The sequence below is a fragment of the Misgurnus anguillicaudatus genome, chromosome 6 (genome assembly GCF_027580225.2).
Source record: "Misgurnus anguillicaudatus chromosome 6, ASM2758022v2, whole genome shotgun sequence".
NCBI lineage: Eukaryota > Metazoa > Chordata > Actinopteri > Cypriniformes > Cobitidae > Misgurnus > Misgurnus anguillicaudatus.
This window is the reverse complement of record NC_073342.2, coordinates 12514963-12542822: the sequence shown is the minus strand read 5'-3', so window position 1 is coordinate 12542822 and position 27860 is coordinate 12514963. Positions and strand designations below refer to the sequence as shown.

Here is a 27860-nt window from a genome sequence, read left to right as displayed (position 1 = left end):
TACACTGTTACCGAAAATGACTGAGCTGCATTGAGAAGAATGAGGAAGAAGCCAGTAGTCAATTGCTGCTAACTTTATTGTGTTTAACATTCACCTTCATTAAAATGAATTACATAATTTCATTAAACGTTACAGAAGAATCAAAAGTGTAGAAAGAAAAAAATAAGTAAATTCAGTAAGATATGTTAAAAGAGTAAAAGAGTACAGTTTACGCTATACTTAGAAAATATTTTAACCATTATCTTTACATTTGCAAATCATTTTTTAGAATTGTAACAGAGTCATGTTTAAATCTGAAATAATCAAAACAAGGTCTGATAGATAGCGAAATAATCTGTTATCCGGTCTTCATTCCCCACACTTGGTTGAAGTGCATTCACAGCTGTCAATGTGGATGTATTTGTACAAGATCTCTTTGTTATTGGGACACTTCAGCTTCACTTCTTTCATGCTAGTTTTCGTCTCCCGGCAACAAGAACAGACATGCATTATTGAGTGTTGCTCCATTGAATACCTGTGCCCAAAAAACAAGTGTAAATAAGTGATGTTTATAAGTGACTCCCAGTTTTGGTTGGCTTGCGACCTGAAGTGTACACCTTATTAAAAGATAACAAATCATGCTCTCTTACATTGACTTGGTACCACATTGGCCACTGCAGGACGTAATTTCTATAGGATCGATGGATATGCAGTTGTTTGCGCTCACTTTCTCTGTGGTGCTTACAACTGCACAGTTTTTACGATCACCTGAATAAGATAAGCAAGAGATAAGCATTGGCCCTTCTGACATTGCCTAGATTAAATTATATTTGACGATTTATCTGATATCTTATTTGGAGCAATGACATTTGTGCATTATAAAATGTCCAAACACATCTTGTCCATTAAGTAGTTCATAGTCTGCTATAAACTTGACATGATTATTATTTTTTGCCCTTTTTTTTGGTCAGAGAAAATATCTTACAGATTTTGCAGCATCCATTTGCATCCATTCTCTCAGTCCCCTGTATGAAAACAAATCCTTATAACATCAGAGCCATACAACATTTCTCATGCATTAGTGGTACACAGTTGTACATCACACAAAATATACAAAAATATCATGTTTGGCCTACATCCCTGCAAACATGCCACTGCGGGGTCCATGCTGGCTTTTTGTGGGCACAGTGTCCTACTGAAAAATCAAGCTATGACCAGCATTAGCTGGTGAGCTGGTTTTAGCTGGTCTTCTAGCTTGGTTTTAGGTGGTTTTGCTAGTGTAGGAAGCTGGTTTTGCTGGTGTAGCAAGCTGGTTTAGCTGTGTTTTGGTCACTTTTTAAGCTGGTCTAGCTGGACTTAGCTGGTCATGCTGGAAGACCAGCTGACCCACCAGCATGGCCAGCTTTGTCAGGGTGGGAGGACCAGCGTAAACCAGCTAGTGCCACCTTAAACCAGCTACTTAACATTTATTTCTTTGTTTAATATCATTTGAGTTTGTCATTAGACTCTTGTAAAGCTTCTAGGAAGCTTTTTTACCCGCTGTCATCACTCCATAAAGCAATAAAGCGCTCTTCCAGCTTACTTGCGAGTGACGTGCTTACGTTTGGGAGGAGTAAAGCGCTGATGTATGTGGTTTCATCAACCAGATGCATTTACACTTCTCTAGTTTCTTCTGAAATGCATCCCAGATCACCTCCTGGAGTGGTTTGAGCGATCGGATTTAAATCCGTCTCGAAAACGTTTCAGAGGGCATTTACACCTGGTCTTTTTACGATCAGATAGCAGAGAAAACGCATGAAGTGACCAGGTGTAAAAAGCCCCCTAGATATGGGACAGAAAATATATTTATAATATAATTTTATATAGTTCATAAATGTTACAAAAAGAGTACAGTTTACTTCTAAAAAAATAAGAATAATTGCAAATGTGACATTTTGTATTTTTTTGGTATTTCCCTTACTGTTAGACTGCCTATCCAGTAACCATTGGTGGCCACTAAATTGCCACTAGGACATGGGTGTCTAATCCTGCTACTGGAGGACCGGTGTCTCTGCAGAGTTTTGCTCCAACCCTAAAGGGGGTCACGCACCGCATGCGCAGCTCTGCTTAGCACCGCACTGAGTCACATGTGAGACAACTCTGAGGTTTTGTACACCGGAAGTGCACATTAAATAACGCAAGCCTAGTCAGATAGCGTCTACTTCGAAATGCAAAATATACGTTAGCAGCCAATGTTAATCGTTAATGATTTAGGACAAATACGATGTTATTTAATGTTAAACTATGTGAGTGGCGCTCTGTGGCTTTGACCGGTTTGCGAATACTCATAAAAACAATGTGTTCCATTTTTTTAGAAAGGTGTGGCGCTGAGCTGCACATCTGATGTGCAACCCCCTTAATCAAACACACCTGATCAAGCTAATCAAGGTCTTCCTAGGCAGACTAGATACTTTAAGGCAGGTACAGTATATTGAGGGAAGTTTCAGTTAAACTCTGCAGCACATCAGCCCTCCAGGACAGAGTTTGAACATCCCTGATGAAAGACAATGCTCTTTTCAGCCCAGTCCTCCTGATTCTGAAGTTGAGAGTGAGATAAAGGTGTGGTTGCGGAATTCAAGGCCGAGCGGGCAAAGGAAAGGAGCACTACCACTGTCTAGGGACCTCGGGGAAGAGTGACCTCTGTTAAAAATATGTTTTGGTGTTCTATCTAAAGTATTCATTGGCAAAGCTCAAAGCAATAATTTGTTATTTTTTGTTAATTTGTATTATTTTATATTTGTATAGACGGTTTCATTGGACGCACGTGATGCACATCTGGATCCGAACTTTACTTCCGGTTTCGTTTTTTTAATGGTCTGACTAGTTGCTAAACTGATCTCTTGAACAAATGCCTCGTCGAAAATAACAAATGTTTTGGTTTCCTAGGTAATCTATGTGTTTTTTTGCTTGTTATATAAATAAACTAAGTTTAAACTAAGAGCTGCCTGTGCAGGGCCAGGGCTAAGGGGCCAACATTTTGCCCATGAGCAAAATCTCAGGGGCCCTGCGCTGTCAGCCTGCTGGGGGCCCTAAGACAAGCCCTTAGTGGGCCAATAATGGGCCATCATAGGCTTGCTTGCAGGGATGCTAATGCTACAGATAGCGTACTTACCGGCACACAATCAACTGGATTAAAGGCCGGGCAATTCATTATTGACTTTTCAATCAAATACACTCCATCAACCTCACGGCAAACCACCCCTTCGCATGCAGAACTGTGTATTTCTCCAACCTAATAAAAGACAGATAGGGCAGATAAGTACTAAAAAACAAAGGACATTTTTTTGGATTGGTGAAATATAAGTTTGAAGAAAGACGCACCTTGAGAATTTGTGAAATGTTGTTTGCGTTTTTATACAAACATCCTGCTGGCTTACATTTTGCACAACACTCTCCTTCAACCTTTACCTCTTCAAAGCCCTTTGGAGTGCAAAGACAAATTCAAAGGTTCAATAGACCACTGTCAACTTGATTCTTGTAAATCCATTGAAATATCACGAATCTGTAACTCTTACATACTACTCAAACCTTTAATATTGATTAATCCTTCACTATTAGTATGTATCTAAAAGTATGGTTAGACTTTTTTAATCTCATACAACCTGATCAAAATGGGAAATTACCTCTCCACAGGGTTTACATTTTATTGGAGAACATTGCATAATATGTAGGTTAGTCTTTGGGTTCTTTTCCATTCCACATGTGCAATGATTGCATGAATCTGTGGGGATTTTAACACCAGGCTAGAGAAAAGGACAGAATAAGTAAAGTGAACCCATCACTGCAAAATTAGAAATGCTTGATTTGTGTGTTAGTATGCCAGTTGTGCATTTTGTGGTGTTGTGATGTAATGTTCTTGTACTCACCTTGTACTCATTGTCATTGTAAACACAGACATTTTTGGGCACTGATCAGAAAAAATAGAAATTAGTGATTGTTTACATATAGACAGAAAATTCTCTTACAAAAATATTCAACACTGTTAAGGTGCTTTGTGTACAATTGCTTAGACCTTAAAAAATGTGTATTAAATGTTCTAGTAAATGAATATGAAACTTACCACAGGCTGGACAGCAGCCATCCTCAGATTTAGTGCTTGCCAACTCGTATCCAATGTCACATTTCTTCATAAGACACAGCTCCATATTGCATTCTGAATTGAAAAAAGTGAACAAGCTTTTTAAAAATGATTGTTGACTGTTATGGTGCATTTTATAAAAGGTTATGACTATTTAGAGGTTGCATACTCATAATGTACTGTATGATCTGAAATAATTGCTTATGATATAGGTTGAGCATTTTAGTCTGGATGTTTGCGTTTTCATTTTCCCTGTACAGCTTAAAATTTAGCAATAAAGGCCAAAGTATGGGCCATTTTTTTTTTGCATACTGCAAGGGTCTATGTAGAATGTGTGTGACTCAATTATTGTCTTCCGTACATAGTTTACGCAAGAGTATGTAGTATGGCCTCATGAGGAACTGCAAATTGTCGCAATCCTATAGGAGCTATCTGACATATCTGAGAGTGTCTTTTGGTGCATTTGCTGAAGGTTTCTACAAAAGGGAGGCCGGGCAATTTGGGATACCACTGTATTTGTTGTCTTGTATGTATAACTCACCACATGTTGGACAGCAGTTTGTTATAGTTGTTTTGTATTGTTCGCCACAGGGCTTTATTTTTGGACACTTAACAGGTTCTTGCACAACACCAAACCTCTCCCTGGAACACCTATATGTTGTACAGTTGATGGTCCATGAATCCCCAGGCTACAGGATATGAGAGTTAGTTATTGTAATGTTAATGTGTAAAGTTATTTTTATGAATGATTATAAGCCTGTATAAATGATTATGTACTTTAAAAAAATATTGAAAACACTTTAGACATTTATTTCATGTAATTGTTATACTCTATTGTACTGAGACTGACGAATTAATCCTATTTTGTGCTACAACTCGAGAGTTAAGCTTACAATCTCAGGAATGTCATGTAAATCATACCTGTCTAGATAATCCATCGGGGCCAATGCAATCTACAAGCATGGATTTAAAACACATCAACAAAAAATATTACAACAAGATGCATTAATCTTACAAACAGGGTGAGTAAATACAGTAACATTTCTTACCGCAGTTAGCTGTACATTCATCTGACGTTGAACTAAGTAGATATGTGTTATCTGGACAGAAACAGCCTTCCATATACTTTGGATCTTGGCATTCATTGTGCACAAACATTTCGTTGTATCTAGTTTTAGGTAATAAAAAGAATTATGTTTAAAATGTGTTCAATACAGTACATTAAGGGGCATTACAGGACTACAGTGTAACCATGTATTTAAACTCTCTGAATGGTACAAAAGATGTCACTGGAAAGGTAACTTTTATACAGGTACTAATATGTACCATTTTGGTAGCTCTATGTACTTCTAATGTGTACACCAATGTGTACCTTTAAGGTACCAAAGTGTACTGTTTGAACTTTTAGGTACCTTCTTGAACCTTTATTTTTGAGAATGTAGGATTTATTTTTTAAGATTACCTTGTACTGCAGGTTTTTTCCACCTTTGGTCCACATGCCTTGTAGACTTTGTGATCGCCACACTTGTAGTCTATTATAGAAATCAACAGAAATTAAGAATTTTAATGGCCTCCTAACAAATAAAATGCAACCATGAGTGTGTTTATATAAACAAGTGTATGTTTGTTTTTAAATTAAAATGTTTGACACGATTGGCACAGTTGTATGTTTTTAGTTGGTACATTTTTGTGCTGTTAAAGCATCGCTGTATTAGGCAATGGATTTCCAGTTACCAGCATATTTTGCATGGGACTAGACTGGAAGAGTAAATATTATGTTATAATATTAGTACATTTTTAAGTTTAATTAACTTGGATTTCAAATAATTTAACTGCATTGACTAGCAATGAGTTGCTGTAATGTATGAAAGTAAAGTTAACATAACTAAAGCAAAACATAACTAAAGCATAACTAAAGTTTCTTTACTTAATGAGTGTTTTGTGGTGATGGACTGACCATTCTTTGATTTTTTTTTTTGTACAGTTAATATGCTAATATGCATGGTTTTGAATTAAGATTATTCATAAAAAAATTTTTTTTTGAATGGACATAGTGTTTATCTACAAACAAAGTAACGCATTTGGGTCTTCTTGTTTTCTTACCACAGAGTCCTTTAGGTTCAGTTGAGTTTCTCCAGTCAATACAGATAGATGCCTCACCACACGTTCGTGCATAAGCCTCCAGACTGGTACAGGCCATTGATTCACTTTTCTTGTTGCATATGTCATATTTACATGCATCATAGTAGCTTTGATAGGGCACCACTGCATGGCAACTCTTGAACAAACTGTATTAAATACAAAACAGTGGAAATGAATATATGTGAAGTATATTGTGGTTAGGTTTTAAAAATTTAAAATGAGTGATTGTGTGGTTGTCTGTGGCTTACTCGCTTTTGATGAGTTCACAGTTTTGTGCATTGCAGCTGGAGCCTTTAGATGGTGGTTGTGGAGATGTTTGACATTCTGGGCTGTCTGCCCACAGTTGTGCCATATTCCCACATGATTCGTCCGTTTGTCCATCAGGACGTCTGCAGTCATTTTTAGGGTTGTTGTCACAGACCCCTTGAATTAGCAATATCATTGAAAATTGAATATTAACCTTAAACACGTCAGACCCACCAGCGAGTCCAAAACTGCATCATCAATGTTTTTTAAATATATAAGTTGTGAAACAGAAATAAGACAATCAATTTACTCCAAAGTATGTGAGTAGATGACTTTTTTAAATTCAGGCATTCCCAATTCTGCAAAAATGTTAATTACATTGCAGAGCATAATAATATTGTGGCACAGGCAACATGGAATGAAACCCTGTCGTAGTCTCATGCACAGATAAATCGTTAAAAAATAACATTTTTGTCCCCTAATAATGATTGTGACATGAGAAATCTAATATATACTCACCACACTGTCCTTCTGTATTACCACTGAATTCAGAGAATGGAAGTTTGACCTCAAAACCATGATGATTAACTAAAATTTCTGCTTTAATTTCAGGGATGCTCAAAGTCACAGCCATTCCAGACGTGGTGATGGAGAAGTCTTCATTACTGTATGTTGGGATCTTCACATCATTATTGACATAGACCTGTGGGTAATAAGGTCTTTATGAGTAATAATAAATATATATATTTTATATTGAAATGTTCTTTTGAACTCACATCACTACATGGCATATGGATGTGTGTTTTGTGTACCCAGGATACACTGCAGGATTTTTGCAGTCCTATAAAATTATTACCTTATCACACTGTGCAACATGGGTCATTTACACTTGGGTACGACAAGCATGTAGGCTATATGATGATGACACCTATTGAATCGAAGGCTTTAGCGGCTGCAACACGTTATCAGTATGTGCTAGTGGTAAACAAATACCGGTACACAGGTTGTAGCAGCAAACACACTGTGCGTTGATCATGCTTAATTTCTGACACTGTCAGAAATCTTTGGTCACAAGACCGTATAAATGGCTGTCTTTGAACCTCTCTCACTGTGCGACATAGGACCACAGATTAAGAGCCACGATCACAGAAATCGCCACGAATGTTTTACGATGGTAATCTTTCATCTGGTACAGCAAAAAATAGTGCAGTATATCCCTTAAGTGTGTAAATATCACATCGTCACAAAGTTTTTTGAGTAAAATGTGTAGATAATGACCAAATTTTCTTTACTAGGTGAACTATTCCTTTTAGTAACTTTGCTTAACAAGTATGTTTGAACCGACTTGTCTGTATTAGTCCTGGAACTTACCTGAATATCCTCGCTGTAGCTTGTCATCTTGATATTATAGGATTTGTAGTTCACAATCACATACTCGGGGCAAGCGAAATTTTTTGCAGTGTTACAGTAATAGTTTTTAACGTGGACATTGATGTCATATTTAGGAACAATTTCTTTGACCAACACGTAGGAACAGTTTCCTTGGAAAGCATAATATGTTCCGTCAAATGTTTTGTAATGAGGGTCACCCCAGCCACTGCATTTACCTGTTGTTTCAGAAAAACAAGTTAAATAAAATATATTGCTAAAGACAGTGGTTACTATTTCGTCCCCTTGTAATTATAAGGTTCTAACTGACATTTTTGTCAAAATTGAGTTATTCACATATTCTTATTCTGTGACAACTTATTTACATTATGTGGTGATTTTTTTAAGTTGTGTACATTTTGGGATGTTTTATTAAAAAAACAAAAAACTCTAACTTGGCTTTATAAGGTTCTATCTGCATGAGCTAATCAGCACTTTGAATGCACAGAAGAGGACCAATCAAGATCAACTCTATGGGGTGGTTTTTCAGACAGGGATTAGATTAAGTCAGAACTAGACCTTAGTTTCACTGGGAAATATAACTAGTTTTAACAAACATGTCTTACTAAAAACATTACTTGTGTGCATTTTGATAGCTCTTACATTTATTTTAGTCTAGGACTAGTTTAATCCCTGTCTGAGAAACCGCCACTATATGTCGTGTCGCCGGCTTTTTCCTTGACAACAGGAAAAATCACAGACACACAATATCCGTGAGGATTATGGCACGCAACGCAAAGTTTTTAAGAAACCTTAAGATCGACACCCCAAGTTGGTTTTAGCTGGTCTTCCAGCTTGGTTTTAGATGGTATTGCCTGTGTAGCAAGCTGTTCTAGCTGTGTTTTGGTCACTTTTTAAGCTGGTCTAGCTGGACTTAGCTGGTCATGCTGGAAGCCATGCTTGACCAGCTTTGCTGGTTGGACCAGCTTAGACCAGCTACTGCCACCTTAAACCAGCTTAAACCAGCTACCAGTTTATGCTGGTCTTTACTGGATTTTTCAGTAGGGGCAGTCTTTTTTTAGGTCTTGCTGTGGAGATTGTTTTTTATAGTTAGACACCACACTAGCCAGTAGTGCTAGCTTCACAGTTCCTGATATTAAGAGGCAAGCATTAAGATAAAAAAATACAGAAAAAACGAACTAACCTATCCTACCCAAAATAGTGCTGTTACAGTAAGTTATGATAAACATGTGAAAGATCATTAAAGCAGTTACCTCAGGATTACAATTATTTTATAATGATTGTAGCCTGTAGCTGCTCAATGGTATAACATGCTAAAAATGTTTTGTCCATTTTTGTAATGAACCTTGCATATCCAGGAGGGGGGAAAGTAATGCTAGAAACAACAGTAGGAGAACGAGAAAGAGAGCACCAGGCAAACAAAATATGAAAAAAAACATAATCAGAGAATAGGAGAAAAACTGAGGCAGAAGAGGGTAGCAATGTTGTAAAGGAGCCATATAAAATCAGACTTTTAGAGATAAAAGTGCTAAAAATATAAAATGTCATAGAAAGGATTAAAATGTTGCTTTCTAACACATGTTGAAAAATTGTTACAACATTACTTTTATATTTAATGTTTAAATAATGTTTTGGCAGATAGAACCTTATAATTCTAAGGGAAAATGGTTATTTTAGAATTAGAAGGTTCTATCTACATTTGACTCCTTCCCAAAATCCACATTTAGAAATTTGAGAGGATTTTGATATTGTATTTTTAAAATATATTTAGGGTCCCTGTTATTTTCATGTTTGAAAGAAACCTCTTTCCCATATAAGTTTTCTTATACGTAATGCAAAATCTTTGAAGCTCAATATCTCAAAACTGTTCAGAACGCAGATGGAACCTTATAATTCCAAGGGGACGATTTGTATGGTAAGAAGCGTTATCATTTCTATATAAAAAAGGTAAACTTACATTGGCATTCATATTTAGAGCAGCAGCCATTGTTGTAATAGACTTTCTCAGGTGTAAGTCCATTAGCACACGTAGGTACAACGGCATCATTTGTGTCACACTGCACAGGGGTGGAGGTCACCGTCCCTTCTGTGCACGTTTTCGTTATACATTCTTCAGTCCACGATTCTCCATTCTGTTACAAACAATTCAAATAATATTGTTTGCCCCATTTTAAATTAACTTGATTTTTAATACACCAATGGAAATTGTACATAACATATTCTGATTTTTTTTAGATTACCTTTCGGTTGACATCATTACAATCATTTGGAACTGTTGAAACAGGAACTGTAGTGGTTTTATAACACGGGTTCTTCGTTACTTCAACAAAACAACTTGAGTTGCAGTAAGCAGTGTAACACCAGTCTGCTTTATCAGTTTGGTTGTATATCATAGACCCTGGTTATATATGATAGATAGCACAGAGTTAAAATTAACATACTGACTACCATTATTAATGGTAAAACATTAGTAAGGCATTTTTGATTCTGATTTGGCATAGCGTTTACACTATCTCACATCACGTAAAAAGTAAATAAGTCGATGTTCAAGTGGAGAAGGCAGAAAGGAATAAAACCTTGTATGCCAGCTTCCTATGTTCTGCCGCTGCTTAATTAGATGCAGTAGTCCTGAACCTTAGCTACACATTGTCATATTGTAAGACAACATTAAGTGTTTACATTTATGTGGCACTGCGGAGATAGAGCGTTGTATGACATCAAAGTACCGTGAGGGTGACTCGAAAGCATATTGCTTTCATGCTATTTTTAAAAACACACAGAGATTGTGTTGAAATGGATCATAAAACTCACGATTCGTATTACATTACGGTTTTTGAGGAATGGATCGGATCAATTTTCGAATCAGCAAAAAGGGGTTGGGAAAATATGATAGGAACAAATAAAGAAATTACAAGTATATATATATATATATACAAAAACAAAGTTGCACATTAAGTGAAATGTTGCTGCAGTTGGACGTGAACGCTGTGACACACAGTTTGGACAGTCAGTCACTCAAATCGGATATGCACAAAAATCTGATTTAAACTGACAGTATGACAACACTCATAGAAAAAGCACATAAAAAGAGAAATTTATATGAATGTGTTTACCTGGAAGGAATATTTCATTTGCGAATGTGCAGTAACAACTTGTTGTAATTTGTTCTTGGGGTAAAGTGGTATGAGATATTTGTTCAGTTGATTTTGTGAACACTGTAAACTTTGTTGATGTTTCTGTCACTGTAGTAGATAATGGATTTGATGTTGTAGCAGTAATGGTGGAAGTAGCAGTTTCTTTTGTTAATTGTGTAGTTGGTTGTGTTGTTCCTGTTGATGGTCCTGTAGATGTGGACACACCAGTGGTTTGTGTAGCTGTTGATGAATGTGTTGTTGGTTGTGTTGTTTCCTCTGTTAATGGTTGTGTTGTTGATTGTGCTGTTCCTGTTGATGGTCCTGCAGTTGTGGACACACCAGTGCTTTGTGTAGCTGTTGTTGGTTGTGTTGTTGATGGTCCTGTAGTTGTGGACACACTAGTAGTATGAGTAGCTGTTGATACTTTTGTTGTTTCCTCTTTTAATGGTTGTGTTGTTGATTGTGCTGTTCCTGTTGATGGTCCTGCAGTTGTGGACACACCAGTGGTTTGTGTAGCTGTTTTTGGTTGTGTTGTTGGTGGTCCTGTAGTTGTGGACACACCAGTGGTATGAGTAGCTGTTGATACTTTTGTTGTTTCCTCTTTTATTGGTTGTGTTGTTGATTGTGCTGTTCCTGTTGATGGTCCTGCAGTTGTGGACACACCAGTGCTTTGTGTAGCTGTTGTTGGTTGTGTTGTTGATGGTCCTGCAGTTGTGGACACACCAGTAGCATGAGTAGCTGTTGATACTTGTGTTGTTTCCCCTTTTATTGGTTGTGTTGTTGATTGTGCTGTTCCTGTTGATGGTCCTGCAGTTGTGGACACACCAGTGCTTTGTGTAGCTGTTGTTGGTTGTGTTGTTGATGGTCCTGTAGTTGTGGAAACACCAGTGGCATGAGTAGCTGTTGATACTTGTGTTGTTTCCCCTTTTATTGGTTGTGTTGTTGATTGTGCTGTTCCTGTTGATGGTCCTGCAGTTGTGGACACACCAGTGCTTTGTGTAGCTGTTGTTGGTTGTGTTGTTGATGGTCCTGTAGTTGTGGAAACACCAGTGGCATGAGTAGCTGTTGATGCTTGTGTTGTTTCCCCTTTTATTGGTTGTGTTGTTGATTGTGCTGTTCCTGTTGATGGTCCTGCAGTTGTGGACACACCAGTGGTTTGTGTAGCTGTTGTTGGTTGTGTTGTTGATGGTCCTGCAGTTGTGGACACACCAGTGGCATGAGTAGCTGTTGATGCTTGTGTTGTTTCCCCTTTTATTGGTTGTGTTGTTGATTGTGCTGTTCCTGTTGATGTTCCTGCAGTTGTGGACACACCAGTGCTTTGTGTAGCTGTTGTTGGTTGTGTTGTTGATGGTCCTGCAGTTGTGGACACACCAGTAGCATGAGTAGCTGTTGATACTTGTGTTGTTTCCCCTTTTATTGGTTGTGTTGTTGATTGTGCTGTTCCTGTTGATGGTCCTGCAGTTGTGGACACACCAGTGGTTTGTGTAGCTGTTGTTGGTTGTGTTGTTGATGGTCCTGTAGTTGTGGAAACCCCAGTGGCATGAGTAGCTGTTGATGCTTGTGTTGTTTCCCCTTTTATTGGTTGTGTTGTTGATTGTGCTGTTCCTGTTGATGGTCCTGCAGTTGTGGACACACCAGTGCTTTGTGTAGCTGTTGTTGGTTGTGTTGTTGATGGTCCTGCAGTTGTGGAAACACCAGTGGCATGAGTAGCTGTTGATACTTGTGTTGTTTTCCTTTTTATTGGTTGTGTTGTTGATTGTGCTGTTCCTGTTGATGGCCCTGCAGTTGTGGACACACCAGTGCTTTGTGTAGCTGTTGTTGGTTGTGTTGTTGATGGTCCTGCAGTTGTGGACACACCAGTGGCATGAGTAGCTGTTGATGCTTGTGTTGTTTCCCCTTTTTCTGGTTGTGTTGTTGATTGTGCTGTTCCTGTTGATGTTCCTGCAGTTGTGGACACACCAGTGCTTTGTGTAGCTGTTGTTGGTTGTGTTGTTGATGGTCCTGCAGTTGTGGACACACCAGTGGCATGAGCTGCGGTTGATACTTGTGTTGTTTCCCCTTTTATTGGTTGTGTTGTTGATTGTGCTGTTCCTGTTGATGGTCCTGCAGTTGTGGACACACCAGTGCTTTGTGTAGCTGTTGTTGGTTGTGTTGTTGATGGTCCTGTAGTTGTGGAAACACCAGTGGCATGAGTAGCTGTTGATGCTTGTGTTGTTTCCCCTTTTATTGGTTGTGTTGTTGATTGTGCTGTTCCTGTTGATGGTCCTGCAGTTGTGGACACACCAGTGGTTTGTGTAGCTGTTGTTGGTTGTGTTGTTGATGGTCCTGCAGTTGTGGACACACCAGTGGCATGAGTAGCTGTTGATGCTTGTGTTGTTTCCCCTTTTATTGGTTGTGTTGTTGATTGTGCTGTTCCTGTTGATGTTCCTGCAGTTGTGGACACACCAGTGCTTTGTGTAGCTGTTGTTGGTTGTGTTGTTGATGGTCCTGCAGTTGTGGACACACCAGTAGCATGAGTAGCTGTTGATACTTGTGTTGTTTCCCATTTTATTGGTTGTGTTGTTGATTGTGCTGTTCCTGTTGATGGTCCTGCAGTTGTGGACACACCAGTGGTTTGTGTAGCTGTTGTTGGTTGTGTTGTTGATGGTCCTGTAGTTGTGGAAACCCCAGTGGCATGAGTAGCTGTTGATAATTGTGTTGTTTCCCCTTTTTCTGGTTGTGTTGTTGATTGTGCTGTTCCTGTTGATGGTCCTGCAGTTGTGGACACACCAGTGCTTTGTGTAGCTGTTGTTGGTTGTGTTGTTGATGGTCCTGCAGTTGTGGAAACACCAGTGGCATGAGTAGCTGTTGATGCTTGTGTTGTTTCCCCTTTTATTGGTTGTGTTGTTGATTGTGCTGTTCCTGTTGATGGTCCTGCAGTTGTGGACACACCAGTGGTTTGTGTAGCTGTTGTTGGTTGTGTTGTTGATGGTCCTGTAGTTGTGGAAACACCAGTGGCACGAGTAGCTGTTGATGCTTGTGTTGTTTCCTCTTTTATTGGTTGTGTTGTTGATTGTGCTGTTCCTGTTGATGGTCCTGCAGTTGTGGACACACCAGTTGTTTGTGTAGCTGTAGTTGGTTGTGTTGATGATGGTCCTGCAGTTGTGGACACACCAGTGGCATGAGTAGCTGTTGATACTTGTGTTGTTTCCCCTTTTATTGGTTGTGTTGTTGACTGTGCTGTTCCTGTTGATGGTCCTGCAGTTGTGGACACACCAGTGGTTTGTGTCGTTGTTGTTGGTTGTGTTGTTGATGGTCCTGCAGTGGTGGACAAACCAGTGGCATGAGTAGCTGTTGATGAATGTGTTGTTTCCCCTTTTATTGGTTGTGTTGTTGATTGTGCTGTTCCTGTTGATGGTCCTGCAGTTGTGGACACACCAGTGGTTTGTGTAGCTGTTGTTGGTTTTGTTGTTGATGGTCCTGCAGTTGTGGACACACCAGTGCTTTGTGTAGCTGTTGTTGGTTGTGTTGTTGATGGTCCTGCAGTTGTGGAAACACCAGTGGCATGAGTAGCTGTTGATACTTGTGTTGTTTTCCTTTTTATTGGTTGTGTTGTTGATTGTGCTGTTCCTGTTGATGGCCCTGCAGTTGTGGACACACCAGTGCTTTGTGTAGCTGTTGTTGGTTGTGTTGTTGATGGTCCTGTAGTTGTGGAAACCCCAGTGGCATGAGTAGCTGTTGATGCTTGTGTTGTTTCCCCTTTTATTGGTTGTGTTGTTGATTGTGCTGTTCCTGTTGATGGTCCTGCAGTTGTGGACACACCAGTGGTTTGTGTAGCTGTTGTTGGTTGTGTTGTTGATGGTCCTGTAGTTGTGGAAACACCAGTGGCATGAGTAGCTGTTGATGCTTGTGTTGTTTCCCCTTTTATTGGTTGTGTTGTTGATTGTGCTGTTCCTGTTGATGGTCCTGCAGTTGTGGACACACCAGTGCTTTGTGTAGCTGTTGTTGGTTGTGTTGTTGATGGTCCTGCAGTTGTGGACACACCAGTGGCATGAGTAGCTGTTGATACTTGTGTTGTTTCCCCTTTTATTGGTTGTGTTGTTGATTGTGCTGTTCCTGTTGATGGTCCTGCAGTTGTGGACACACCAGTTGTTTGTGTAGCTGTAGTTGGTTGTGTTGATGATGGTCCTGCAGTTGTGGACACACCAGTGGCATGAGTAGCTGTTGATACTTGTGTTGTTTCCCCTTTCATTGGTTTAGTTGTTAATTGTGCTGTTCCTGTTGATGGTCCTGCAGTTGTGGACATACCAGTGCTTTGTGTAGCTGTTGTTGGTTGTGTTGTTGATGGTCCTGTAGTTGTGGAAACACCAGTGGCATGAGTAGCTGTTGATGCTTGTGTTGTTTCCCCTTTTATTGGTTGTGTTGTTGATTGTGCTGTTCCTGTTGATGGTCCTGCAGTTGTGGACACACCAGTTGTTTGTGTAGCTGTAGTTGGTTGTGTTGATGATGGTCCTGCAGTTGTGGACACACCAGTGGCATGAGTAGCTGTTGATACTTGTGTTGTTTCCCCTTTTATTGGTTGTGTTGTTGACTGTGCTATTCCTGTTGATGGTCCTGCAGTGGTGGACACACCAGTGCTTTGTGTAGCTGTTGTTGGTTGTGTTGTTGATGGTCCTGCAGTTGTGGACACACCAGTGGCATGAGTAGCTGTTGATACTTGTGTTGTTTCCCCTTTTATTGGTTGTGTTGTTGATTGTGCTGTTCCTGTTGATGGTCCTGCAGTTGTGGACACACCAGTGCTTTGTGTAGCTGTTGTTGGTTGTGTTGTTGATGGTCCTGCAGTTGTGGACACACCAGTAGCATGAGTAGCTGTTGATACTTGTGTTGTTTCCCCTTTTATTGGTTGTGTTGTTGATTGTGCTGTTCCTGTTGATGGTCCTGCAGTTGTGGACACACCAGTGGTTTGTGTAGCTGTTGTTGGTTGTGTTGTTGATGGTCCTGTAGTTGTGGAAACCCCAGTGGCATGAGTAGCTGTTGATGCTTGTGTTGTTTCCCCTTTTATTGGTTGTGTTGTTGATTGTGCTGTTCCTGTTGATGGTCCTGCAGTTGTGGACACACCAGTGGTTTGTGTAGCTGTTGTTGGTTGTGTTGTTGATGGTCCTGCAGTTGTGGAAACACCAGTGGCATGAGTAGCTGTTGATGCTTGTGTTGTTTCCCCTTTTATTGGTTGTGTTGTTGATTGTGCTGTTCCTGTTGATGGTCCTGCAGTTGTGGACACACCAGTGGTTTGTGTAGCTGTTGTTGGTTGTGTTGTTGATGGTCCTGTAGTTGTGGAAACACCAGTGGCATGAGTAGCTGTTGATGCTTGTGTTGTTTCCCCTTTTATTGGTTGTGTTGTTGATTGTGCTGTTCCTGTTGATGGTCCTGCAGTTGTGGACACACCAGTGGTTTGTGTAGCTGTTGTTGGTTGTGTTGTTGATGGTCCTGTAGTTGTGGAAACACCAGTGGGTAGCTTTGTGTTGTTGATGCTTGTGTTGTTTCCCCTTTTATTGGTTGTGTTGTTGATTGTGCTGTTCCTGTTGATGGTCCTGCAGTTGTGGACACACCAGTTGTTTGTGTAGCTGTAGTTGGTTGTGTTGATGATGGTCCTGCAGTTGTGGACACACCAGTGGCATGAGTAGCTGTTGATACTTGTGTTGTTTCCCCTTTTATTGGTTGTGTTGTTGACTGTGCTGTTCCTGTTGATGGTCCTGCAGTTGTGGACACACCAGTGGTTTGTGTCGTTGTTGTTGGTTGTGTTGTTGATGGTCCTGCAGTGGTGGACAAACCAGTGGCATGAGTAGCTGTTGATGCTTGTGTTGTTTCCCCTTTTATTGGTTGTGTTGTTGATTGTGCTGTTCCTGTTGATGGTCCTGCAGTTGTGGACACACCAGTGGTTTGTGTAGCTGTTGTTGGTTGTGTTGTTGATGGTCCTGTAGTTGTGGAAACCCCAGTGGCATGAGTAGCTGTTGATGCTTGTGTTGTTTCCCCTTTTATTGGTTGTGTTGTTGATTGTGCTGTTCCTGTTGATGGTCCTGCAGTTGTGGACACACCAGTGCTTTGTGTAGCTGTTGTTGGTTGTGTTGTTGATGGTCCTGTAGTTGTGGAAACACCAGTGGCATGAGTAGCTGTTGATACTTGTGTTGTTTCCCCTTTTATTGGTTGTGTTGTTGATTGTGCTGTTCCTGTTGATGGTCCTGCAGTTGTGGACACACCAGTTGTTTGTGTAGCTGTAGTTGGTTGTGTTGATGATGGTCCTGCAGTTGTGGACACACCAGTGGCATGAGTAGCTGTTGATACTTGTGTTGTTTCCCCTTTTATTGGTTGTGTTGTTGATTGTGCTGTTCCTGTTGATGGTCCTGCAGTTGTGGACACAACAGTGCTTTGTGTAGCTGTTGTTGGTTGTGTTGTTGATGGTCCTGCAGATGTGGACACACCAGTGGCATGAGTAGCTGTTGATACTTGTGTTGTTTCCCCTTTCATTGGTTGTGTTGTTGATTGTGCTGTTCCTGTTGATGGTCCTGCAGTTGTGGACACACCAGTGCTTTGTGTAGCTGTTGTTGGTTGTGTTGTTGATGGTCCTGCAGTTGTGGACACACCAGTGGCATGAGTAGCTGTTGATACTTGTGTTGTTTCCCCTTTCATTGGTTGTGTTGTTGATTGTGCTGTTCCTGTTGATGGTCCTGCAGTTGTGGACATACCAGTGCTTTGTGTAGCTGTTGTTGGTTGTGTTGTTGATGGTCCTGCAGTTGTGGACACACCAGTGGCATGAGTAGCTGTTGATACTTGTGTTGTTTCCCCTTTTATTGGTTGTGTTGTTGATTGTGCTGTTCCTGTTGATGGTCCTGCAGTTGTGGACACACCAGTTGTTTGTGTAGCTGTAGTTGGTTGTGTTGTTGATGGTCCTGCAGTTGTGGACACACCAGTGGCATGAGTAGCTGTTGATACTTGTGTTGTTTCCCCTTTTATTGGTTGTGTTGTTGATTGTGCTGTTCCTGTTGATGGTCCTGCAGTTGTGGACACACCAGTGGTTTGTGTAGCTGTTGTTGGTTGTGTTGTTGATGGTCCTGTAGTTGTGGAAACACCAGTGGCATGAGTAGCTGTTGATGCTTGTGTTGTTTCCCCTTTTATTGGTTGTGTTGTTGATTGTGCTGTTCCTGTTGATGGTCCTGCAGTTGTGGACACACCAGTGCTTTGTGTAGCTGTTGTTGGTTGTGTTGTTGATGGTCCTGCAGTTGTGGACACACCAGTGGCATGAGTAGCTGTTGATACTTGTGTTGTTTCCCCTTTTATTGGTTGTGTTGTTGATTGTGCTGTTCCTGTTGATGGTCCTGCAGTTGTGGACACACCAGTGGTTTGTGTAGCTGTTGTTGGTTGTGTTGTTAATGGTCCTGTAGTTGTGGAAACACCAGTGGCATGAGTAGCTGTTGATGCTTGTGTTGTTTCCCCTTTTATTGGTTGTGTTGTTGATTGTGCTGTTCCTGTTGATGGTCCTGCAGTTGTGGACACACCAGTTGTTTGTGTAGCTGTAGTTGGTTGTGTTGATGATGGTCCTGCAGTTGTGGACACACCAGTGGCATGAGTAGCTGTTGATAATTGTGTTGTTTCCCCTTTTATTGGTTGTGTTGTTGATTGTGCTGTTCCTGTTGATGGTCCTGCAGTTGTGGACACACCAGTGGTTTGTGTCGCTGTTGTTGGTTGTGTTGTTGATGGTCCTGCAGTTGTGGACAAACCAGTGGCATGAGTAGCTGTTGATGCTTGTGTTGTTTCCCCTTTTATTGGTTGTGTTGTTGATTGTGCTGTTCCTGTTGATGGTCCTGCAGTTGTGGACACACCAGTGCTTTGTGTAGCTGTTGTTGGTTGTGTTGTTGATGGTCCTGCAGTTGTGGACACACCAGTGGCATGAGTAGCTGTTGATACTTGTGTTGTTTCCCCTTTTATTGGTTGTGTTGTTGATTGTGCTGTTCCTGTTGATGGTCCTGCAGTTGTGGACACACCAGTGGTTTGTGTAGCTGTAGTTGGTTGTGTTGTTAATGGTCCTGTAGTTGTGGAAACACCAGTGCCATGAGTAGCTGTAGATACTTGTGTTGTTTCCCCTTTTATTGGTTGTGTTGTTGATTGTGCTGTTCCTGTTGATGGTCCTGCAGTTGTGGACACACCAGTTGTTTGTGTAGCTGTAGTTGGTTGTGTTGATGATGGTCCTGCAGTTGTGGACACACCAGTGGCATGAGTAGCTGTTGATGCTTGTGTTGTTTCCCCTTTTATTGGTTGTGTTGTTGATTGTGCTGTTCCTGTTGATGGTCCTGCAGTTGTGGACACACCAGTGCTTTGTGTAGCTGTTGTTGGTTGTGTTGTTGATGGTCCTGCAGTTGTGGACACACCAGTGGCATGAGTAGCTGTTGATACTTGTGTTGTTTCCCCTTTCATTGGTTGTGTTGTTGATTGTGCTGTTCCTGTTGATGGTCCTGCAGTTGTGGACATACCAGTGCTTTGTGTAGCTGTTGTTGGTTGTGTTGTTGATGGTCCTGTAGTTGTGGAAACACCAGTGGCATGAGTAGCTGTTGATGCTTGTGTTGTTTCCCCTTTTATTGGTTGTGTTGTTGATTGTGCTGTTCCTGTTGATGGTCCTGCAGTTGTGGACACACCAGTTGTTTGTGTAGCTGTAGTTGGTTGTGTTGATGATGGTCCTGCAGTGGTGGACAAACCAGTGGCATGAGTTGCTGTTGATGCTTGTGTTGTTTCCCCTTTTATTGGTTGTGTTGTTGATTGTGCTGTTCCTGTTGATGGTCCTGCAGTTGTGGACACACCAGTGCTTTGTGTAGCTGTTGTTGGTTGTGTTGTTGATGGTCCTGCAGTTGTGGACACACCAGTGGCATGAGTAGCTGTTGATACTTGTGTTGTTTCCCCTTTCATTGGTTGTGTTGTTGATTGTGCTGTTCCTGTTGATGGTCCTGCAGTTGTGGACATACCAGTGCTTTGTGTAGCTGTTGTTGGTTGTGTTGTTGATGGTCCTGTAGTTGTGGAAACACCAGTGGCATGAGTAGCTGTTGATGCTTGTGTTGTTTCCCCTTTTATTGGTTGTGTTGTTGATTGTGCTGTTCCTGTTGATGGTCCTGCAGTTGTGGACACACCAGTTGTTTGTGTAGCTGTAGTTGGTTGTGTTGATGATGGTCCTGCAGTTGTGGACACACCAGTGGCATGAGTAGCTGTTGATGCTTGTGTTGTTGATGGTCCTGCAGTGGTGGACAAACCAGTGGCATGAGTAGCTGTTGATGCTTGTGTTGTTTCCCCTTTTATTGGTTGTGTTGTTGATTGTGCTGTTCCTGTTGATGGTCCTGCAGTTGTGGACACACCAGTGCTTTGTGTAGCTGTTGTTGGTTGTGTTGTTGATGGTCCTGCAGTTGTGGACACACCAGTGGCATGAGTAGCTGTTGATACTTGTGTTGTTTCCCCTTTCATTGGTTGTGTTGTTGATTGTGCTGTTCCTGTTGATGGTCCTGCAGTTGTGGACACACCAGTGCTTTGTGTAGTTGTAGTTGGTTGTGTTGTTGATGGTCCTGCAGTTGTGGACACACCAGTGGCATGAGTAGCTGTTGATACTTGTGTTGTTTCCCCTTTTATTGGTTGTGTTGTTGATTGTGCTGTTCCTGTTGATGGTCCTGCAGTTGTGGACACACTAGTGGTTTGTGTAGCTGTTGTTGGTTGTGTTGTTAATGGTCCTGTAGTTGTGGAAACACCAGTGCCATGAGTAGCTGTCGATGCTTGTGTTGTTTCCCCTTTTATTGGTTGTGTTGTTGATTGTGCTGTTCCTGTTGATGGTCCTGCAGTTGTGGAGACACCAGTTGTTTGTGTAGCTGTAGTTGGTTGTGTTGATGATGGTCCTGCAGTTGTGGACACACCAGTGGCATGAGTAGCTGTTGATGCTTGTGTTGTTTCCCCTTTTATTGGTTGTGTTGTTGATTGTGCTGTTCCTGTTGATGGTCCTGCAGTTGTGGACACACCAGTGCTTTGTGTAGCTGTTGTTGGTTGTGTTGTTGATGGTCCTGCAGTTGTGGACACACCAGTGGCATGAGTAGCTGTTGATACTTGTGTTGTTTCCCCTTTCATTGGTTGTGTTGTTGATTGTGCTGTTCCTGTTGATGGTCCTGCAGTTGTGGACATACCAGTGCTTTGTGTAGCTGTTGTTGGTTGTGTTGTTGATGGTCCTGTAGTTGTGGAAACACCAGTGGCATGAGTAGCTGTTGATGCTTGTGGTGTTGATGGTCCTGCAGTGGTGGACAAACCAGTGGCATGAGTAGCTGTTGATGCTTGTGTTGTTTCCCCTTTTATTGGTTGTGTTGTTGATTGTGCTGTTCCTGTTGATGGTCCTGCAGTTGTGGACACACCAGTGCTTTGTGTAGCTGTTGTTGGTTGTGTTGTTGATGGTCCTGCAGTTGTGGACACACCAGTGGCATGAGTAGCTGTTGATACTTGTGTTGTTTCCCCTTTTATTGGTTGTGTTGTTGATTGTGCTGTTCCTGTTGATGGTCCTGCAGTTGTGGACATACCAGTGCTTTGTGTAGCTGTTGTTGGTTGTGTTGTTGATGGTCCTGTAGTTGTGGAAACACCAGTGGCATGAGTAGCTGTTGATGCTTGTGTTGTTTCCCCTTTTATTGGTTGTGTTGTTGATTGTGCTGTTCCTGTTGATGGTCCTGCAGTTGTGGACACACCAGTTGTTTGTGTAGCTGTAGTTGGTTGTGTTGATGATGGTCCTGCAGTTGTGGACACACCAGTGGCATGAGTAGCTGTTGATGCTTGTGTTGTTTCCCCTTTTATTGGTTGTGTTGTTGATTGTGCTGTTCCTGTTGATGGTCCTGCAGTTGTGGACACACCAGTGCTTTGTGTAGCTGTTGTTGGTTGTGTTGTTGATGGTCCTGCAGTTGTGGACACACCAGTGGCATGAGTAGCTGTTGATACTTGTGTTGTTTCCCCTTTTATTGGTTGTGTTGTTGATTGTGCTGTTCCTGTTGATGGTCCTGCAGTTGTGGACACACCAGTTGTTTGTGTAGCTGTAGTTGGTTGTGTTGTTGATGGTCCTGCAGTTGTGGACACACCAGTGGCATGAGTAGCTGTTGATACTTGTGTTGTTTCCACTTTTATTGGTTGTGTTGTTGATTGTGCTGTTCCTGTTGATGGTCCTGCAGTTGTGGACACACCAGTGGCATGAGTAGCTGTTGATACTTGTGTTGTTTCCACTTTTATTGGTTGTGTTGTTGATTGTGCTGTTCCTGTTGATGGTCCTGCAGTTGTGGACACACCAGTTGTTTGTGTAGCTGTAGTTGGTTGTGTTGTTGATGGTCCTGCAGTTGTGGACACACCAGTGGCATGAGTAGCTGTTGATACTTGTGTTGTTTCCCCTTTCATTGGTTGTGTTGTTGATTGTGCTGTTCCAGTTGATGGTCCTGCAGTTGTGGACACACCAGTGGTTTGTGTAGCTGTTGTTGGTTGTGTTGTTGATGGTCCTGCAGTTGTGGACACAACAGTGGCATGAGTAGCTGTTGATACTTGTGTTGTTTTCCCTTTTATTGGTTGTGTTGTTGATTGTGCTCTTCCTGTTGATGGTCCTGCAGTTGTGGACACACCAGTGGTTTGTGTAGCTGTTGTTGGTTGTGTTGTTGATGGTCCTGTAGTTGTGGAAACACCAGTGGCATGAGTTGCTGTTGATGCTTGTGTTGTTCCCCCTTGTATTGGTTGTGTTGTTGATTGTGCTGTTCCTGTTGATGGTCCTGCAGTTGTGGACACACCAGTGCTTTGTGTAGCTGTTGTTGGTTGTGTTGTTGATGGTCCTGTAGTTGTGGACACACCAGTGGCATGAGTAGCTGTTGATACTTGTGTTGTTTCCCCTTTTATTGGTTGTGTTGTTGATTGTGCTGTTCCTGTTGATGGTCCTGCAGTTGTGGACACACCAGTGGTTTGTGTAGCTGTTGTTGGTTGTGTTGTTGATGGTCCTGTAGTTGTGGAAACACCAGTGGCATGAGTAGCAGTTGATACTTGTGTTGTTCCCCCTTGTATTGGTTGTGTTGTTGATTGTGCTGTTCCTGTTGATGGTCCTGCAGTTGTGGACACACCAGTCGTTTGTGTAGCTGTTGTTGGTTGTGTTGTTGATGGTCCTGTAGTTGTGGAAACACCAGTGGCATGAGTAGCTGTTGATACTTGTGTTGTTTCCCCTTTTATTGGTTGTGTTGTTGATTGTGCTGTTCCTGTTGATGGTCCTGCAGTTGTGGACACACCAGTGGTTTGTGTAGCTGTTGTTGGTTGTGTTGTTGATGGTCCTGTAGTTGTGGAAACACCAGTGGCATGAGTTGCTGTTGATGCTTGTGTTGTTCCCCCTTGTATTGGTTGTGTTGTTGATTGTGCTGTTCCTGTTGATGGTCCTGCAGTTGTGGACACACCAGTGCTTTGTGTAGCTGTTGTTGGTTGTGTTGTTGATGGTCCTGTAGTTGTGGACACACCAGTGGCATGAGTAGCTGTTGATACTTGTGTTGTTTCCCCTTTTATTGGTTGTGTTGTTGATTGTGCTGTTCCTGTTGATGGTCCTGCAGTTGTGGACACACCAGTTGTTTGTGTAGCTGTAGTTGGTTGTGTTGTTGATGGTCCTGCAGTTGTAGACACACCAGTGGCATGAGTAGCTGTTGAAACTTGTGTTGTTTCCCCTTTCATTGGTTGTGTTGTTGATTGTGCTGTTCCTGTTGATGGTCCTGCAGTTGTGGACACACCAGTGGCATGAGTAGCTGTTGATACTTGTGTTGTTTCCCCTTTTATAGGTTGTGTTGTTGATTGTGCTGTTCCTGTTGATGGTCCTGCAGTTGTGGACACACCAGTTGTTTGTGTAGCTGTAGTTGGTTGTGTTGTTGATGGTCCTGCAGTTGTGGACACACCAGTGGCATGAGTAGCTGTTGATACTTGTGTTGTTTCCCCTTTCATTGGTTGTGTTGTTGATTGTGCTGTTCCTGTTGATGGTCCTGCAGTTGTGGACACACCAGTGCTTTGTGTAGCTGTTGTTGGTTGTGTTGTTGATGGTCCTGCAGTTGTGGACACAACAGTGGCATGAGTAGCTGTTGATACTTGTGTTGTTTCCCCTTTTATTGGTTGTGTTGTTGATTGTGCTGTTCCTGTTGATGGTCCTGCAGTTGTGGACACACCAGTGGTTTGTGTAGCTGTTGTTGGTTGTGTTGTTGATGGTCCTGTAGTTGTGGAAACACCAGTGGCATGAGTAGCTGTTGATGCTTGTGTTGTTTCCCCTTTTATTGGTTGTGTTGTTGATTGTGCTGTTCCTGTTGATGGTCCTGCAGTTGTGGACACACCAGTGCTTTGTGTAGCTGTTGTTGGTTGTGTTGTTGATGGTCCTGTAGTTGTGTACACACCAGTGGCATGAGTAGCTGTTGATACTTGTGTTGTTTCCCCTTTTATTGGTTGTGTTGTTGATTGTGCTCTTCCTGTTGATGGTCCTACAGTTGTGGACACACCAGTGGTTTGTTTAGCTGTTGTTGGTTGTGTTGTTGATGGTCCTGTAGTTGTGGAAACACCAGTGGCATGAGTAGCTGTTGATGCTTGTGTTGTTCCCCCTTGTATTGGTTGTGTTGTTGATTGTGCTGTTCCTGTTGATGGTCCTGCAGTTGTGGACACACCAGTGCTTTGTGTAGCTGTTGTTGGTTGTGTTGTTGATGGTCCTCTAGTTGTGGACACACCAGTGGCATGAGTAGCTGTTGATACTTGTGTTGTTTCCCCTTTTATTGGTTGTGTTGTTGATTGTGCTGTTCCTGTTGATGGTCCTGCAGTTGTGGACACACCAGTGCTTTGTGTAGCTGTTGTTGGTTGTGTTGTTGATGGTCCTGCAGTTGTGGACACACCAGTGGCATGAGTAGCTGTTGATACTTGTGTTGTTTCCCCTTTTATTGGTTGTGTTGTTGATTGTGCTGTTCCTGTTGATGGTCCTGCAGTTGTGGACACACCAGTTGTTTGTGTAGCTGTAGTTGGTTGTGTTGTTGATGGTCCTGCAGTTGTAGACACACCAGTGGCATGAGTAGCTGTTGATACTTGTGTTGTTTCCCCTTTTATTGGTTGTGTTGTTGATTGTGCTGTTCCTGTTGATGGTCCTGCAGTTGTGGACACACCAGTGGCATGAGTAGCTGTTGATACTTGTGTTGTTTCCCCTTTTATTGGTTGTGTTGTTGATTGTGCTGTTCCTGTTGATGGTCCTGCAGTTGTGGACACACCAGTTGTTTGTGTAGCTGTAGTTGGTTGTGTTGTTGATGGTCCTGCAGTTGTGGACACACCAGTGGCATGAGTAGCTGTTGATACTTGTGTTGTTTCCCCTTTCATTGGTTGTGTTGTTGATTGTGCTGTTCCAGTTGATGGTCCTGCAGTTGTGGTCACACCTGTGGTTTGTGTAGCTGTTGTTGGTTGTGTTGTTGATGGTCCTGCAGTTGTGGACACACCAGTGGCATGAGTAGCTGTTGATACTTGTGTTGTTTTCTCTTTTATTGGTTGTGTTGTTGATTGTGCTGTTCCTGTTGATTGTCCTGCAGTTGTGGACACACCAGTGGTTTGTGTAGCTGTTGTTGGTTGTGTTGTTGATGGTCCTGTAGTTGTGGAAACACCAGGGGCATGAGTTGCTGTTGATGCTTGTGTTGTTCCCCCTTGTATTGGTTGTGTTGTTGATTGTGCTGTTCCTGTTGATGGTCCTGCAGTTGTGGACACACCAGTGCTTTGTGTAGCTGTTGTTGGTTGTGTTGTTGATGGTCCTGTAGTTGTGGACACACCAGTGGCATGAGTAGCTGTTGATACTTGTGTTGTTTCCCCTTTTATTGGTTGTGTTGTTGATTGTGCTCTTCCTGTTGATGGTCCAACAGTTGTGGACACACCAGTGGTGTGTTTAGCTGTTGTTGGTTGTGTTGTTGATGGTCCTGTAGTTGTGGAAACACCAGTGGCATGAGTTGCTGTTGATGCTTGTGTTGTTCCCCCTTGTATTGGTTGTGTTGTTGATTGTGCTGTTCCTGTTGATGGTCCTGCAGTTGTGGACACACCAGTGCTTTGTGTAGCTGTTGTTGGTTGTGTTGTTGATGGTCCTGTAGTTGTGGACACACCAGTGGCATGAGTAGCTGTTGATGCTTGTGTTGTTTCCCCTTTTATTGGTTGTGTTGTTGATTGTGCTGTTCCTGTTGATGGTCCTGCAGTTGTGGACACACCAGTGGTTTGTGTAGCTGTTGTTGGTTGTGTTGTTGATGGTCCTGTAGTTGTGGAAACACCAGTGGCATGAGTAGCTGTTGATGCTTGTGTTGTTTCCCCTTTTATTGGTTGTGTTGTTGATTGTGCTGTTCCTGTTGATGGTCCTGCAGTTGTGGACACACCAGTGCTTTGTGTAGCTGTTGTTGGTTGTGTTGTTGATGGTCCTGCAGTTGTGGACACACCAGTGGCATGAGTAGCTGTTGATACTTGTGTTGTTTCCCCTTTTATTGGTTGTGTTGTTGATTGTGCTGTTCCTGTTGATGGTCCTGCAGTTGTGGACACACCAGTTGTTTGTGTAGCTGTAGTTGGTTGTGTTGTTGATGGTCCTGCAGTTGTGGACACACCAGTGGCATGAGTAGCTGTTGATACTTGTGTTGTTTCCCCTTTTATTGGTTGTGTTGTTGATTGTGCTGTTCCTGTTGATGGTCCTGCAGTTGTGGACACACCAGTGGTTTGTGTAGCTGTTGTTGGTTGTGTTGTTGATGGTCCTGTAGTTGTGGACACACCAGTGGCATGAGTAGCTGTTGATACTTGTGTTGTTTCCCCTTTTATTGGTTGTGTTGTTGATTGTGCTGTTCCTGTTGATGGTCCTGCAGTTGTGGACACACCAGTTGTTTGTGTAGCTGTAGTTGGTTGTGTTGTTGATGGTCCTGCAGTTGTGGACACACCAGTTGCATGAGTAGCTGTTGATACTTGTGTTGTTTCCCCTTTCATTGGTTGTGTTGTTGATTGTGCTGTTCCTGTTGATGGTCCTGCAGTTGTGGACACACCAGTGGTTTGTGTAGCTGTTGTTGGTTGTGTTGTTGATGGTCCTGCAGTTGTGGACACACCAGTGGCATGAGTAGCTGTTGATACTTGTGTTGTTTCCCCTTTAATTGGTTGTGTTGTTGATTGTGCTGTTCCTGTTGATGGTCCTGCAGTTGTGGACACACCAGTGCTTTGTGTAGCTGTTGTTGGTTGTGTTGTTGATGGTCCTGCAGTTGTGGACACACCAGTGGCATGAGTAGCTGTTGATGCTTGTGTTGTTTCCCCTTTTATTGGTTGTGTTGTTGATTGTGCTGTTCCTGTTGATGGTCCTGCAGTTGTGGACACAACAGTGGTTTGTGTACCTGTTGATGGTTGTGTTGTTCTTGTTGATGGTCCAGTAGATGTGGACATACCAGTGGTTTTAGTTGCTGTTGATGGTTGTGTTGTGGTTGATAGTTGTGTGGTTGTTGGTGTTGTTGTTGTTGTTGTTTTACTTTGGAAAGTAAATGGTTTAGCTGTTGTTATGCAAGTTTCCATATATCTAATTATTGTTGCATTTGATCCACACACAGCTTTGAAACACAAGCCGTTTCCGTCGGTGGTGTGGTACACTTCTTCTCCAATCGTAAACTCCTTCCCATCATATACACACGTTTGACACTCAATCTCTGTGACGCATTTTTGGGTTTCTTCCTTTAAAAATGGCCTGTCAGAAGGGCACTGAGGAAAACACCCTAGGCAAGTAAAAAAGGGTAGAATGATTAAACAGAAATGGTATATTACTTTACATTTTGTAACAGCCCACCGGTCAATTATTTTTT

At 42.0% G+C, this 27860-nt stretch overlaps 1 protein-coding gene across 1 annotated transcript in view; it reads right to left on the bottom strand.

Moving 5' to 3' along the window:
• Window positions 1-58: 58 nt before the first annotated feature.
• LOC129434076 (uncharacterized) overlaps window positions 59-27860 on the bottom strand; it is a 43981-nt gene continuing 16179 nt past the window's right edge. The window contains exons 28-47 of the mRNA XM_073868296.1: window positions 16503-27773; window positions 10987-16470; window positions 10114-10271; window positions 9831-10005; window positions 7856-8091; window positions 7004-7187; window positions 6487-6661; window positions 6200-6384; window positions 5559-5628; window positions 5146-5264; window positions 5018-5049; window positions 4638-4785; window positions 4079-4171; window positions 3885-3925; window positions 3642-3761; window positions 3340-3438; window positions 3131-3250; window positions 965-1004; window positions 630-747; window positions 59-514 (exon numbers count right to left, since the gene is read on the bottom strand). Coding sequence (XP_073724397.1) covers window positions 349-514; window positions 630-747; window positions 965-1004; window positions 3131-3250; window positions 3340-3438; window positions 3642-3761; window positions 3885-3925; window positions 4079-4171; window positions 4638-4785; window positions 5018-5049; window positions 5146-5264; window positions 5559-5628; window positions 6200-6384; window positions 6487-6661; window positions 7004-7187; window positions 7856-8091; window positions 9831-10005; window positions 10114-10271; window positions 10987-16470; window positions 16503-27773 — 19034 coding nt within the window. The 3' untranslated portion in view covers window positions 59-348. The remainder of the gene's footprint in view (window positions 515-629; window positions 748-964; window positions 1005-3130; window positions 3251-3339; window positions 3439-3641; window positions 3762-3884; window positions 3926-4078; window positions 4172-4637; window positions 4786-5017; window positions 5050-5145; window positions 5265-5558; window positions 5629-6199; window positions 6385-6486; window positions 6662-7003; window positions 7188-7855; window positions 8092-9830; window positions 10006-10113; window positions 10272-10986; window positions 16471-16502; window positions 27774-27860) is intronic.